Here is a 14,690-nt window from a genome sequence, read left to right as displayed (position 1 = left end):
CAATTCCATCACTGTTCCTTTCTCTTCCCATAGCTAACCTTGGAACCAAGAGGCCGAGATGCAAGGAAACGCAAAGCGAGGGGGATAGCACACCTGCTGTCCTGTCATCATGGAGCTGAGGGCAGACTTCACACAAGCGCGAGGGCTGGCAGGCCTGTGCTGGCTGCGTTACCGAGCCCACTGCGTGCCCTGAACTCCTCTCCCTTCCCAGCTCTTCAGCCTCCCCTACACCCAGGACTTGCTGCCAGGAAGGGCGGGGGCTGCTGGCTTCCAGGACTCCACAGTCTAAAAGGAACTTCAAGGATGGACAGGACCCTCCCAAGGGGCGTGAGAGGGGCCTGCCTGGCCCGTAAAAAAAACGTGTCATCCCAGGGCACGAGTGAGGAAGGGTACTCAACGTGTGCTGAATTCACAAAGGAAAGCACACAACTTGGCGGACACTCCTTTTATTTAGAAAATAAATCCTCCGGAGCGGTCCCAGCTCCCGGTCCCAGCTCCCGATGGAGATCTGGGTGATGAGCGCGACCTGTTTTAAATCCCGTGGGAGGAGGGAGGGCTGCCGTTTTACAGCCTCTTTTGAAGGTTGGTCAACGTGCAGCATTCGTCTGGAGAAGCGTGGTGCACACATGGGTCCCCCACTGCAGCCAGCAGCTCCTAGCTGCAGGGTCAGAGGGCACTTCATATGTGCACACATAGTTACTTCAATATTTTAGAAATCACCTCTTCCTCACTAAGATTTACAATAAAAATAAAATAATTTGCTCTGTAAACTATAGTAGAAAGTTTCACGTCTTAAAAACGATCTTCCATATAACGGAAAAGGCCTTTGTGTTTCTGGGTGAGGAGCCCCAGGCGTGCTGGGCAGGCCGCACTGCGTGTCGCTGAGATTTGGTGCAAGCTCTGCTGCAGAGGCTGCGGCTGGTGACAGGAGAGCCGTCTCCTCCCGCAGAGATGCCTACGGCTGCTCTGCTGTCGCCTGGTCCTTGGCAGCAGCGACAAGCGCAGTGAGAGCTGGGAAGCTCTTTATGTCCTTGCTTTGCAGGCCCAGCTTCTGTATCTGCAATGGCCAAGAGGGCAATTCAGTTATTGCAACTGAAAATGACTATGAAAAAAGACCTTTATAAAAAATACAACAAAATATCCAACCCCACCCTCTACTAAATAAGATAAAAACAGTTCCTTCAAGACTGGCAGAATATTTTTTCCTTTTAGAACAAAGGATTTACTTATTTTACTTTACTTTTTGGGTCAATCACTTGGCATTCTAGAAGCAAGTGTGTTAATTTATGTCGGTCCATCAAATGAGAATCTAACATAGCGAGAGCCTCCTTTGTGGACTGGAAAAGAAAATTCACCACATCTGATTAATGGGAAACTTTGGCATAGCAACTGCTGCGGGTTACTGGGTTACTGAGACTCAGCACTCCGTGTTCTACTTCAGTGTGACAACATCAAAACACCCACACACACAGGCACGCACGTACACACATATGCATGCATGCGCGCACACACGCACAGGAAGTACTGGAAAATCTGCATCAAGTATTCAGTATTTGTGTGTTGTGGTTCGTTCTGGGCCCTGGGATGAGGAACCCCCACCCCCTCCGTCTTCCCTGCCATCCGCCCTTTCTTTCTTGTGCTTATTTGTTCTTGTTTTTGTACAAACTTTCTTGCTTATAAAAATACTTTAAGTTTCTCTTGTGAAATAAACATGACAATGAACTTTTGCCAGGGAGTATGTCTAAATTCACCTCAAAGCAGAAAAATTTAGATTTTCATTGATGACCCTGATGTGTAAAAGCAGATTATTAGTGAGCTAGAAAACCAAGCATCTTCTGATGGAAATGTTACAATTTTATTTCTCTTTCTCTAGCAAAAAAGCCTTTCCTGAGGAACTACCATGATAAAGAAAACGTGAACAGTGTATAGTCACTTTCTGAGTGTCTGAAAGTCTTACGATACTCAAGGAAGTCACCTCAGTGACAGAATGAAAGGCCTTCTATGTAACGTGTATCTGCCTCCTAAGTGACAATACACACCTTAGTATGCATCCACACGCTGCGACTACAAAATGTGTTTCCCAGAAAACCTACGAGCCCAGGCAGGAAACAAGGCTGAGCTCAGAGGGTTTCTCCCGTGGCCTACTGCAGGCTCCATGGGCTAAAGCTTTCCTACTTACTCTAAGCCGACTAACAAATATTTCAGAAGATCCCGATGTGGCACCGAGATGGCACCCGTCACTCTCCCGGCAGTGGCCAGAAGGACACCAACTCTGAGCACCCACTCTATGGGTTTTGCAAACATGAACGCTGGTGACCAAGCAGATGTCATTGCACCAAAGATCAATCTACTGGATTTCAAAAGTCCATGTTCAGTATTCTTCTCTCTTTTCTCCTAATTCCCAGGTGCGAATCCTTTACCTTCAAGTATTGTGGGGCCCAGGTCTTTTTTCTAGCACAGGGAATGGGCCCTTAGCCGCATCTCTGGGTGCACAGGAACCACCAGGGACCCACAGAATGCAGTTTCAGAGTCCCTGAAATTGACGATGGCTCCCGGTTACCTGTTCTCCTAAGTACTCAACATCCAAGGCCAGCTGCAGCCTGATTTTGTCATCATCACTCATGCCGCCGCCGGACCCGCCGGGGCTGGGGGAGGTGGTTTTCCGGGCTTGTTTGAGCCTCTTCAGGCTCTCCTCCATCTTCCTCACGGAATGCAGGATGTCAGACACCGTCTCACAGTACCTGGATCACAAAACACACCGGGGCATGTGTACCACACAGTACACTAACTGGCTTTGTGGACCAAAAACAGAGATTTTTAAGATAAAAATGCACTTCCAATAAAAAATCAGCCACAGTGAATATTTAACGTTTCTTAAGATTGAAAGAAAAACAGGGTCTTGACTCTTTAGCACTGCAGTCCCTCAGAACTTCAGAAATATGTACCTGGACTTTGTTTAAAATTGTACTCCTGGACACTAAGAGAAAACCTCGGGCAAAGTGTCTTCTTACATGGCGGATGGACAACTGCACCTCTTCCCCAAATGCAAGTTAACAAGTTCATTTACAATCAGTTCTAGGCACAGCTCATCTTTTAAAGAGTAAAAGCATTTCAAAATTTTAACTAAAACTCATTGTCTTCAAAACAGTCTCAATATGCTGTCTAAATTATAAAAGAGTTACATTTAAAAACTTTGGTTACAAACTGATTACTTGGCATTTAAAATACATATGCCCACAGAAACAACATTATAATTCATTTTTATGTTCTAAATTAACCCACAAATGCTGCTTAACAACTAACTGAAATAAAACACTGTTGCAAAATTAATAATTAAACAAAACTCAACAATAAAACTGAATAATAAATATACTCTTTGACATAACCCAGTGCTGGCATTTGGGGAGAAGTACAATGAATTAAAAATGAGACGTTCAACCACAGTGATTCTGAAGACTTTCTCATATTTTCAAGGGTTGGAGGGTTTTAGATACCGATCCCTTACCAGATGTAATTACATTGTTTCTTCCTTGATTACAATGGTCTCCCCTCTGTAAGTCCTTTGATTATCTAACATGATTAGAGCCATTTGGCCTGAGAGCCAGGAGCAAAAGGATCTTAAAACAAAAACTGTGACATGACTCGTAGACTGATGCCTGTATGAGATGGCATCAGGGACAGCAAAGGCAGGTGTGCCCAGGGGAGCGGAATATGCCCGGCCCCCTGACAGGTGCGTGACCTGGGAGATGCCAGGCCCAGTGTGAACCCTGCCTGGTTGGCTGCAGCCCAGGTGGAGCCTTGGGTGGGGCCAGTGGAGCGGGCACAGATCAACTGTTCACAGAGGGGAAGGGAGTGCGTGCCTCCCTGACTTGTCCAGTGATGAAGCGATTTGATGCTCTGATCATCGTTTCAGGCCACCCTCTGCAAGTCCAGAACGGTCTGCTTGCAGGTTACTTACTTCTGCGTACTCTCAGAGAGCGCGTCTTCTAACCACTGCTGCATTAGTGCTTGTTTGAGCTTATCCTTGTGCCCACTCTGAAGCTGGTAAAACGGCTTCAGGGCACTGTCCACGTACGAGGAAGCTGTCGTTGGCACCTCCTGGAGTAATGTTGGTAGGGGTGAAGGATGCATAGGAAAAAAGAGAAAGTGATTTGAACCTCAAGTTCAAAACGACACCAGTATTGTTCGTTTTGAGACCTGTACAATCTCCCTTCCTTGAAAAAATAACATTAGTGTTGTCTACAGAAAGAAGCCTGGAGAACAGGGCCAGGTCTGGAAGAGGACAGAGTGGAGGACGCGTTTGGAGCCCGACTGGATTCAGGTGCTGGGCTAACCACTGACCGCTCCATACCCTGGGGGCTGCTCCCATCTTTTCAACGTGCACACAGGTCACGGGCAATCTCATTCAAGTCCAGGTCTGACTCAGTGTGTGATATGGGTGGAGTGAGCCTGGGATACTGTCTGACCTACAGTGCAAGCACTTGGTAAATATAGCATCCTAGCGAACAGAAGGGAAAGTTGGTAGATTAAAGAAAAATGCATTCGGCAACATAAAATAGGTCTGTCTGCCCCACTTGTATGTGGGTGCTTTGAGTCAGACCAGAAAGAGAAAAATCAGATGACAAGGTACTCTTGCTAGAAGTGGTAATTCTACCGCGTGTCCAGATTTTAAAAGGAAGAGAACAGCACAGAGATTAGCTCAATCTCAGCCAACAGTAAAGAGCACACATCCAGAGCCCTGAGGCGGGTGGCAGTGACACACACAGCAGACGAGGGCCCTGCACAGGCTGGCCCTACACCAGGCATGTCTGTAGGAGCTCCAGGGAAATTCCAAAACAGCACTGCGTCTTGGAGACCTTTACAGTTCCCGAGAATAATTTCAGTCGTAAACTACCTAAAATCCAAACCCACAACTGGGAAAGAAGAAAATCTGAGGGAAAATTAAGTGAGATCTAGCAAGAATGAAGTAAGTGTAAATTGGTGAAAATGAGAGTTCAATAGGGAAACTAAAACACCGGTAAGACTGAATTCCCAAATCACCAGTCTATAAAATGAGAAAACACCAGTGTGCGTTGAACTTTTCACGCTACAAATGCCTTCAGTATTTCTGATGCAGCTTCTCCACATGCATCCAGTAAAGAGACAGGAGAAAAGCAGGTACTTCCAATGGCAACAGACGGGAACAGGTCAATTCTAATTTCTTCGAATACAAGATATGAAGACAAAAAAATAGGACTCAAAATAATTTATTAAAATGCCTCTTTTGAAAATACAATCTTTCTTATGGCCAAAAGAATCCAGAAACAGTTCAGACTGCCCAGGTCCAACTACCAAAGCACCTGAACACCCAGTGTGGATGCCGCCTCTCAAACTGGTTTCTCTGATGAGACAGATTCCGTCTGTCTTGGGCAGGGGTATACCCTGAGCCGACCTGACCTGCGTCTGTCGCCCAGCTTCCCCCAGCCGGTGGCATCCTGCCCCCCCCCCCCCCCAACTCCTTTCAACGGCCGCCGGCACTGACCTTATTGGTTCTTCGGTAGAGCCGGGGAACCTCCAGGGCACTTTTCAGGTAACTGAAGCAAGACTCACTCAAGTCTCGGACGATCCTGCTACTCAAGGGCGGTACGCAGGCCGACAGGGACAGCTGGGAGTCCGCCAGGGCTGCTGCGGACACACACATATTGTGCTTAGCCTGCACTCAGGTCCAGGCATGAACTTTAGTGTAAATGCTGTCAGAGTATCTAGAGCGTGTACTACAATACACCAAATCAATTAGAAGTAAACACAGTATCTCTCTTAGGAAAGTTATAATCATAGAACAGAAGACAGAAACAAGCAAGGATTTACAACTACAGAAGAGCATGGCAGCTTAAATATATCCAACAGTCTCTACAATTTTATTCAAATTCTTTTCTTATTCAAAGATTTGCTAAGTCTAAAGATTTGTTTTTACCTGAGACAGAAGAAAAATTCTTAAAGCCAATCATTTCAAGTTTTGGCTTGATTGTTTCCAAGAGTTCTGGAAGCTGAAAAATATGCACGTTATATATTGTTACTTTTTATAAATCAAAGGAAGAGGCAATTTGCATCTACAAACTCTAGAACACTGCTAATGAATGATGAAACTAAACGTAGGACTTGCAGTGACTCATCAGAAAAAAGCAAAATTCTGAATGAATGCCTCCACGAGAGACTCCGACATCACAGGCCAGAAAATAAGCAACATCTTTTCTATTCTGGGGCTCTCCCAGTACCGGAAAAGCTCCGATAAAGACCATGTTTTTGCGCAAAACATAAAGTATTTGTTTAAGTACCACAGAATATTTAAACTTGAGGAAAGCACAATTGTGTAGCAGAGCACTTAAAAGAGAAATTTATCCTACAAAGTTCTCTTAATGGTACAAGCAAAAACATGGGACTCATATGCAGAAAACAGGAAGAAACTTTAATAGCTCAGTACTTTCAAAGTATAGCTGCAGAATGAATGCTACCATGAAATACTTGGTAAGTGAATGAGAAACAATTAAAATCCAGTCCACTAATGAGCGTGCCTGCACAGTGCACTGAGCTAATGGGAAAAGCAAGTGGCCCACAGCTTGAGCTGAGCCTGGAACGTCACCACCAGAAAAGCGGCAGAGGCTCCAGGCTGACACAATACCAGACCAGCAGGGAAAGTGGGAGAAGCACCAAGAAAGGGAGATGGATGAGATGTTCTCTGGAGGAACCCTGGGCCACAAATCTAAGCCCCACGGGGCGATGGCGTCATCTCTGCACAAATTCCTTTTGGAGAAGACACTGTAGCGAGCACTCGGCATGCTTCTGGGACACAGCTCACCTGTTCCTGGAGCCTGTCCAGGTCTGCGACCACATGCACGAGCTGAGTGCTGGAAATGGAGGCCGCTGGCTTGCTTTCAGAGGGGCCACTGCCCTGGTCTTCACTATTTCCTTGGGTAACAGAAGGGTCTTTGCTACCAGTTACCACAGGGTTTTTAATATCCTTGGCACTTTCATTAGAGATGGGCCTGAGTAAAAGCTGAAAAAGGGTTTCAGTGATTAAATACTTTCCACGAGCAAGATTCACAAGCATTTATATGCGGGTCAACAAGTCAGCTAAGATGCTCGTAATGAAAGAACACCAAACGTCTCTCCAGGCGGCGTGAAGCCCTGAGAGACGAGCACAAGCCTCCCTGACCTTGCGGCTGATTCCTCGGGAGAAACACTCACACGAGGCCAAGTCAAATAACAGGTCACTAAACCAAAGGCAAATTAATTTCTGGAACATCACAGGTTTTTAAAGATTAACTATATTAGGTAAATAATTTACTGCATTTACCTAAATTTACCATAACATATAATTAACTATATTAGGTAATTTACTGAGTTTACTTAACAAATTTATCATTATAATATTAATAAGGGTGAAAAAATCAAAATTCAAACCTCACTATGCTTAAAATGACACAAACAAAAGTGTTCTTTGCACAATGGATTGCTACAAGGGAATAACCAAAGAGAAGTACACTGGTATCAAGAGAAGAATGGGGGCAGCCAGATGGCTCAGTTGGTTAGAGCACAAGCTTTCAACAAGGTTGCCCATTCGATTCCTGCATGGGAAGGTGGGCTGTGCCCCCGGCAACTAAAGATTGAAAACGGCACCTGGACTTGGAGCTGAGCTGTGGCCTCCACAACTAGACTGAAGTCCAATGACTTGGAGCTGATGGGCCCTGGAGAAACACACTGTTCCCCAGTATTCCCCAATAAAATGTATGTAAAAAAAAGAAAGAATGATATACTGAATGTTCGAGGTAAAGTAATTCATTAGAGCTATAAGAGGTACTACTGGCTGGCAGGAACGCTGGCGCAGCAGGCCCAGGCCTGGCTGAAGAGTCGTCCATCCCGCCTGTCTTCAGAAACACTGACGGACTAGGCTGGTCTGTTAGGACCCCTCTGAGCAGAGAGAAGCCAAAAGGAAGGGAGGGAACTAACTTCCTCTGAGCTCCCATTATCTGCCAGGAACTTTAAGTCAACAGGTTGTTGGTCAACAAGCATCTCTACTCCCCAGGACAAACGTGTAGAAGCTGTTTCCCTATATCACAGATGAAGAATCTGAGACTCGTGGAGCTAATTTCTAATTTTCCCAAGGCCACAAATTAAAAGGTGGTAGAGGCAGGTCTGATTTTTGTCTGACTCGGGAGCCTGTGCAAGACCAGGGTCCCTCGTGGTCCAGTTAACAAGGACGGTCTTTCTTTCAGTGGATGCCGTCTTCACGGTGCCTTTCCTTAAAACAAACACACACACACACACACACACACACACACACACACACACACCCCTCTACTTTCACACTCATCACATTGCAACGGCCAGGGTATATGTCTGTCCCTTGAGACTGTCCATGGAGACAGGGCATCTGTGAGGCTGAAAGGCTGGTGCAGGCCCTGGCAGAGGCTTGTGCTCAGCAGTGACGTGTGGGGCAGTCTCATGGCTTTAGCATAGCATCTAGTAAGTCACCACAGGCATGTAGACGTTTAATAAAATCAACCATGTGATGAGGGGGAAAAGCAGGATACAGTGAAATGAAGGAAAGGTTCATTTTACTACTTTTTAATCTCAATGATCATATGACTTTTAAATTTCCAAACGTTAACTATTAATATATGTATATTCTCATTTCTAATCATTTTCATTAAAACGAGCATCTTTGTGTTAATTTGGAAGCACCTCAAAGATTCTGGTTTTGAGCAGGGAAAATGAGCCCATCAGTGTGGTGCTTTCCACTGAATATGAGATGGTAAATAGGCCTGAAGGCAACTTCTAGATGGAAAAGGAATGCCCAGACAGAGACGGATGCAGACCTGAGAACGGAGCCTGTTGCTGTCCTCCAATCTAACCTCTCAGGACAATGTGGCCTTTGAAAAGTTAAGCCATCGAACCTAAGGTACTAATTTGCACCAGCCCTCACCTCGTTGACAAACACAGAGTACCGCGCCAGAATCTGCAGCGTGAGTCTCCACAGACGATGCGCGAGTGACGGCAGGAACATGGCGTCTGACCAGCACCTCTGAAGGCTGCTCCATGTTCTCTGAGAAGCCAAGAGGCAAAACGAACTTCCGGCTAGAGAAAACACACACACTGAAGGCATCTCAGTGAATTAAGGCTACACCCTAATGTTTTCCAGGTGAAATTCAGGAGTGAAGAAAGTGGCATTCTGGGCAGCAGAGCTGTGAGTGGAGGTGCCAGGGATGACCGGGTGGCCGTATCCCGTCACTACACCACCTCTCACGGCAACGCATTTTCTGACTTCACATGATTCCAGTAATTTGTTAATAAGTATTTTACACCAAATCAACAAACATGAGTCCTAGTGCCAGTCACTTGCAGGGGTTTAAACTTTGGGTTTGAACTTGTCCTCTTTCATGTGTTTACCCCTCCCCGACCTGAACATACTATTTGTAAGTAAGAAGTCAATCACATACTCATATGACCATTTTGGGCAAAGACAGATGAAAACTTTCAGGCGAAAAGATGCAGCTCAGATTGACATAGCTGCAGGAAAGGGGGCACGTATGTAAGTGCAGCAGCCTAGAGATCTATGTGGCTATAAAACAGCCACACATTACGTGACTGGCCACTAGAAATGACTACGACATAACACGAGACTGACCAGGCTGTAAAAAATGCAAACACGTTCAGAAAGTCTGCACACTGACCACTGTCACCTGCCTGCCCTGTGTCCCAGGACTGGTGCCCAATGTCCTGGAGCCCCAAGCCCCAGCTGAGCCGTCTTCAGGGATGAAGGGCCGTGTGGGGAAAGGCAGCTCGTGGCCAGTCTGCTATGAAAAGGGCATATCCCTTAAGCACACCAGGGGCTGTGTTCCCTTGATATTTGATATTCAGGAGTGAAAATGAACTCTGCGTCCTATATTCTTAAAGCATCTTCTATCACCTCTATAAAACAAGAAACTACACAGCAACAAGTTGGATTTCTTTTTGCCTCTTAAAAAAAAAGAAGTTAAACTAAGTCTTGAATGTCTAACTTACTCTATGATAGGAAAGGGTGAAAGTACTTCGGGCATTAGGTCTACATGCCTTGGTGAGCTTATACACATTCAGGGATAGCCTGTCATTTACCACTTTGGGGAAGTTACCTGGAGCGTCTTCCAGTACATCTGTAAGTGCTGCTTCTAAGGACCCCGCTATTTCTCTGAATCTGAGACAACAAGAGTGCCAATTAGTGTTGATGCTGCCACTAGACGCCTTTCGCATCTGCTTTCCTCCCTCGCTAAGTACCAGGAACTTCTGGCACTGGCTTGTCGATAAAGCCAACGCTCAGAGGTGCCCAGCCAGCCCTGGATTGCCTGTTCTCCCAGCCTTCTTTTTACCGAGCAAGAAATAAACTTATCTTGATTAAGCTGTTGTCATATAGGGTCTGCCGGTTATTTGTAGCCGATCTGAATCACAACAAACCCGATGTTTTTCATACCAAACAATCTGCCTCGTTGTCTCCACCAAGAAGTCAATTCTGGCAAGTCCCCTGTGACCATAATAACGTGATCACCTCAAGGTGATGAGACTGTGGTTTCTCCAATCCATCCGTATCAGCAGGAAAGGAAATGGCCCCAAATTAAGAAATGGGAAAGCTGTATTCTATATCTTTGTTTGCAGCTTGAGAAACACACTGCAGTAGCCAGTTAAAGCCAGAACGGCTCGGTGCCTGGTGCTTGAGTTTCTGCTGCCCTGTTATAGGCAGCTGTTCAGTGTTTGCACCACTGCTCCTAAGCGAGCTTCTGCTTTTCCTGTTGACAGCTGGCCCACCCCGCATCTGAGAACACCTTGTACATACTCCTGTTTTAATAACTGAGGTGGACACATTTATGACTTTGTGAAATGAAACTGTATAAATATATAGTCATGTTCTGCTTAACGAGGGCACACGTTCTGAGACGTGCGTCATTAGGCGCCTCATGGCTACACGAACATCACAGAGGCACACACGCACACACCTGGGCTACCGCTCACTGGACACCTCGGCGGTGGTACAGCCCATTGCTCCCGGGCTACAAACCTGTACGGATGGCACGTGCCTGTACTGGGTACTGTAGCCAACTGTAAGTATTTGTGTATCTAAACTTACAAAAGGCACAGCAAAAACACGGTATAAAAGATACCAAATGGTCCACCTGCACAGGGCACTCAGTCTGGATGCAGCCTGCAGGACGGGAAGCTGCTCTGGGTGAGTCGGACAGTGAGTGTGAGTGGCGTGAGGCCTAGGACAAAACCACCCACTCCTGGAGACTTTTAAACATTGTCCCACAAGCCCTCCCCCCGCTTCCTTCTGAAAGGTTAGAAACAGGACGTGGAAGCTGTCCATGCTGCTCCATGAACAGAGATGTGGGCTGGACTGATGGGAAATATTGAAGAGAAACTGGCTGAGGACCAGTAGGAATCACACATCAAGATGGAGAGATAAAGACACACAGGGAACTCTCATGGCAATGTGGCTTTGGCTACTGCATGTTGGAGCAGTGGTGAGATTAAGAAACTTTGTGGTATTCATAAAAAAAAAAGAAAAAAAAAGAAGAGGTGTTGCACATGGACAGTGTAGAACCGAGAACTCAATATTTTGACTTTGGAAATTTTTCAATTCCATTGACCAAATCTAGCACAAAGGGCTCTTTCTAGCATTGAACTGATGGAAGACATAAAACTTACCTATGCTTTATATCATTGTGACCTGAAACTATTTCCCAAGCACAGGGACAGGCTGGCTCCACACCACCACCGGAAGCTTTCACTCAAGTGGCCGTGGCACTTACTACTTGAGGAGGCTCCTGGGGACCTGTGTCCTCATGCAGCATCTTGGGTCCTCAACAAAGAAGTTACAGCAGTGTCCTGAAGACCGTCGAGCTGGACCTGGGAGGGCTGTGGTGCCCTCTGAATATGTAGCACTCGGGGGTGGGGGTGGGGCTCCTCTGTGCTGAGACAGGTCAGTGGCTGGCTGATTGCGGTGTCATCCGTGCACCCAAGATTGAGGTGCTATGAGAGGGCATCTACTGCCAAGCGCACAGATATTGCTCCCTCAGAGAAAAAAAAAAAAAAATCCCCCCGAACCACATACCCTTCCATCTTTTACAGGAAATTCAGCTCCTTTATAATCTTACGGGACCACCGTCATACGTGTGATTTGTCAATGGCTGACATATTGCCATGCAGCACACGACTGCACTTTATTTAAGTGCTGATGTAGCTCTGTTCCCCAACCATACAACTCTGACATCTTCAAACCTCTGTACCAGCACATTCTTCTATCACCTGCTAGGCCCTTGCTAGCAGTAAGTTCTGATACACGCTTAAGCTCCATTTACCTAATTGGTAATTTTGGTTTTCTGATAGTACATAGATGCTTTTAAAAAGCAGTTCAGACTGAGTTTAAGGAAATTGTCTGAAGAGTAAAAGAAACAGCACTTCAGACAAAAAGCAGCAGCCCTGCCCTCAACGAGGGTGCAAAGCAGCTGAGAGCAGGAGCCTCTAAGGGCACCTGGGACCACTGGGGCTGGCTAGTTTCCCGCAGCTTCCTATATGCTCCATGGAAAGAAAGGAATCCTATGACTGCCTAACGAAGCTCATGTAATGCTAGTCACTCCATGTGGCAATGAGGCACAGAAGGAACAAGTGACAGATAGAAAAGTGGGATAAGAGACAAGAGCACTGGACACTAGCCCCTGAATGGCAGCAAAAGGAAGCAGTGACCGTAAGCACAATGAAAAGAAGGGACAAGGGACAGCTCTGCAGCTGGGAGAGCAAACCAGCATTGAGCTCTCAACCCAGGCCCCTAACTCCACCTTTTTTCAAAATCTCTGCAAAGTATAGGAAGTAACCTCCAACAAAGAACAAGCCTGACAGCTAACACAGCACTGCTTATAAGTGGGAAAAACTGGAAGCCACCTAAATGGTCCCAAGCAAGAAAATGGTTCCATAACATATGGCACTGTCACACTGGAATGCAGTATGACAAGCAGTCAGCTTGAAGCTCTACAATGACAAGGAGGAGTAGGTGAGATTTAGTAGTAAGTAAAGACATGGGAGACGAAATTTTATGTATTTATGATAATTCTGAAAAAATACAGAAAACAGATGCAGCAGGCACTACAGCAGTTCAGAGACATCCTGATTCTGACCAAGTGGAAAGATCCATGAAAGTTGAATTGCCTCCTTCACTTGACAGAGCTGTGCCTCCCCAGCCAGGAGCCCAGCACAGCCTCATGTAACTTTCCTGGGCAGTCACTTCCAGGAATGAAGGTTACATCTGGTCATGTTTCTTTTTGGAAAATGGCAAAACATGAGAGAGGATAGATACTTTGGTGAAACTTGAGAAGTTGTGCTGTAGTTTTCACATGTATATGGAATGTCATTCTACTCTTGATAGATATTTCTAAGAAGGCCGACTCCAAATACAAACATTTCTAAATTCTTCAATTTGGGTTTGGGCAAGGTGTCTAGACATATTACTCCATGCATGCCACAGGCCTACAATAATATAAAAGTACTTATCAAAAAATGAAAAGGGTAATAATAATAGTTGTGGCTGTGGCTAGAGAGCAAGGAACTGCCCTGAGTTTCGGAAACCCTGTGGAGTGCACGTCCACTCTGCGCACCGCGCATCTCCACTGCGCGTGCATAATTAATTAAGGAGGGCAGAGGGAAATGGAAGCGCGTTAACACTATGAATTCTACATCACAAAGGAGGTATGTTCAGTATGTACTGAAGAAAACATACAGAATACACATACAAATGTTCTGGAAATACATAAAATCTAGAAAGATGTCAATTAAAAAAGACCTAAAACGTAGACTTTGGCATTTAAGGAGTTAATACCAGTTTCCAGGTAGCCACTGACTCACTAAATTTGAGGCTGCTTTTTTAAAATCACATTTGCATTTATTTTGTTCCTATGAGAAACGGAATCCTAAACCTACTTCCAATACTCCTGTAAGAACAAAAGAAATGCAGACACAATAGGGTATTAGGGGCAGTGAGGGGACCAATGTGTTCACAGAGGTGGGGGGGCAGCTGCCCTCTACCCTGAAGATGCCTGGGATGGAGGCATAGTCAGCTCCAGGCACAGACCCGTTACTAAGAGCGCAATGTTAATATTTCTCCTTAGAAACATGTCAAACATTCCCACCCCACCGGTTTTAGGCTTACTTTAAATAACCTGAAGTGACGGGTAACAGTGCAACCCTGACTCAGCCGTGTGTGCAGAACTTTTTGTCATGGCTCAAGGTAAACAATCCAACGCCTGACAAAAATCAATAGGCGAGTCCTACAAAGTATTACTTGAGTTTATTTTTTAAATGGAAAAACAAACATATTGAGAACAAGTCCCATACTTTATAACTCAAACATAATTTTTAAAAATTTCATTAATTTGAAATAAAACAGTTTATAAAGAAAAGTTAACCAACCCCTTGAATGCTTAAGTCTAAAATCTGGGGAAGGAAAAAAGTCAGGAAACTGGCTGAGTTTCAACACATGTTAAGGCTGAAGTACTAGCTTTGGGAGAACCTGGAATGAGGGGCACTGGCTGCAGCGAGGCTGGGCTACCACTGTGGGGCCCAGTCCAGCAGAGGAGTTTGGAGGCAGGAGGAAGAAGGATGTGCTGTGATGGCATCAGATATCTAAGGCAATC

The 14,690-nt window shown here is 45.6% G+C and overlaps 1 protein-coding gene across 3 annotated transcripts in view; it reads right to left on the bottom strand.

Moving 5' to 3' along the window:
* Positions 1-430: 430 nt before the first annotated feature.
* COG2 (component of oligomeric golgi complex 2) overlaps positions 431-14,690 on the bottom strand; it is a 39,584-nt gene continuing 25,324 nt past the window's right edge. For 2 of the 3 annotated variants that reach the window (XM_019757371.3, XM_074316439.2), the window contains 8 exons: positions 10,149-10,210; positions 8,963-9,114; positions 6,836-7,033; positions 5,954-6,026; positions 5,522-5,664; positions 3,959-4,098; positions 2,561-2,741; positions 431-1,057 (listed from right to left, as the gene is read on the bottom strand). In XM_019757371.3, coding sequence (XP_019612930.3) covers positions 956-1,057; positions 2,561-2,741; positions 3,959-4,098; positions 5,522-5,664; positions 5,954-6,026; positions 6,836-7,033; positions 8,963-9,114; positions 10,149-10,210 — 1,051 coding nt within the window. In that variant the 3' untranslated portion in view covers positions 431-955. The remainder of the gene's footprint in view (positions 1,058-2,560; positions 2,742-3,958; positions 4,099-5,521; positions 5,665-5,953; positions 6,027-6,835; positions 7,034-8,962; positions 9,115-10,148; positions 10,211-14,690) is intronic. The other variant, XM_019757372.3, reaches the window with a different exon arrangement.

Source organism: Rhinolophus sinicus, chromosome 6, assembly GCF_057876585.1.
Source record: "Rhinolophus sinicus isolate RSI-liver-muscle chromosome 6, RSI-T2T, whole genome shotgun sequence".
In the NCBI taxonomy this organism is placed as follows: domain Eukaryota; kingdom Metazoa; phylum Chordata; class Mammalia; order Chiroptera; family Rhinolophidae; genus Rhinolophus; species Rhinolophus sinicus.
This window is presented reverse-complemented; position numbering and strand designations above follow the sequence as displayed.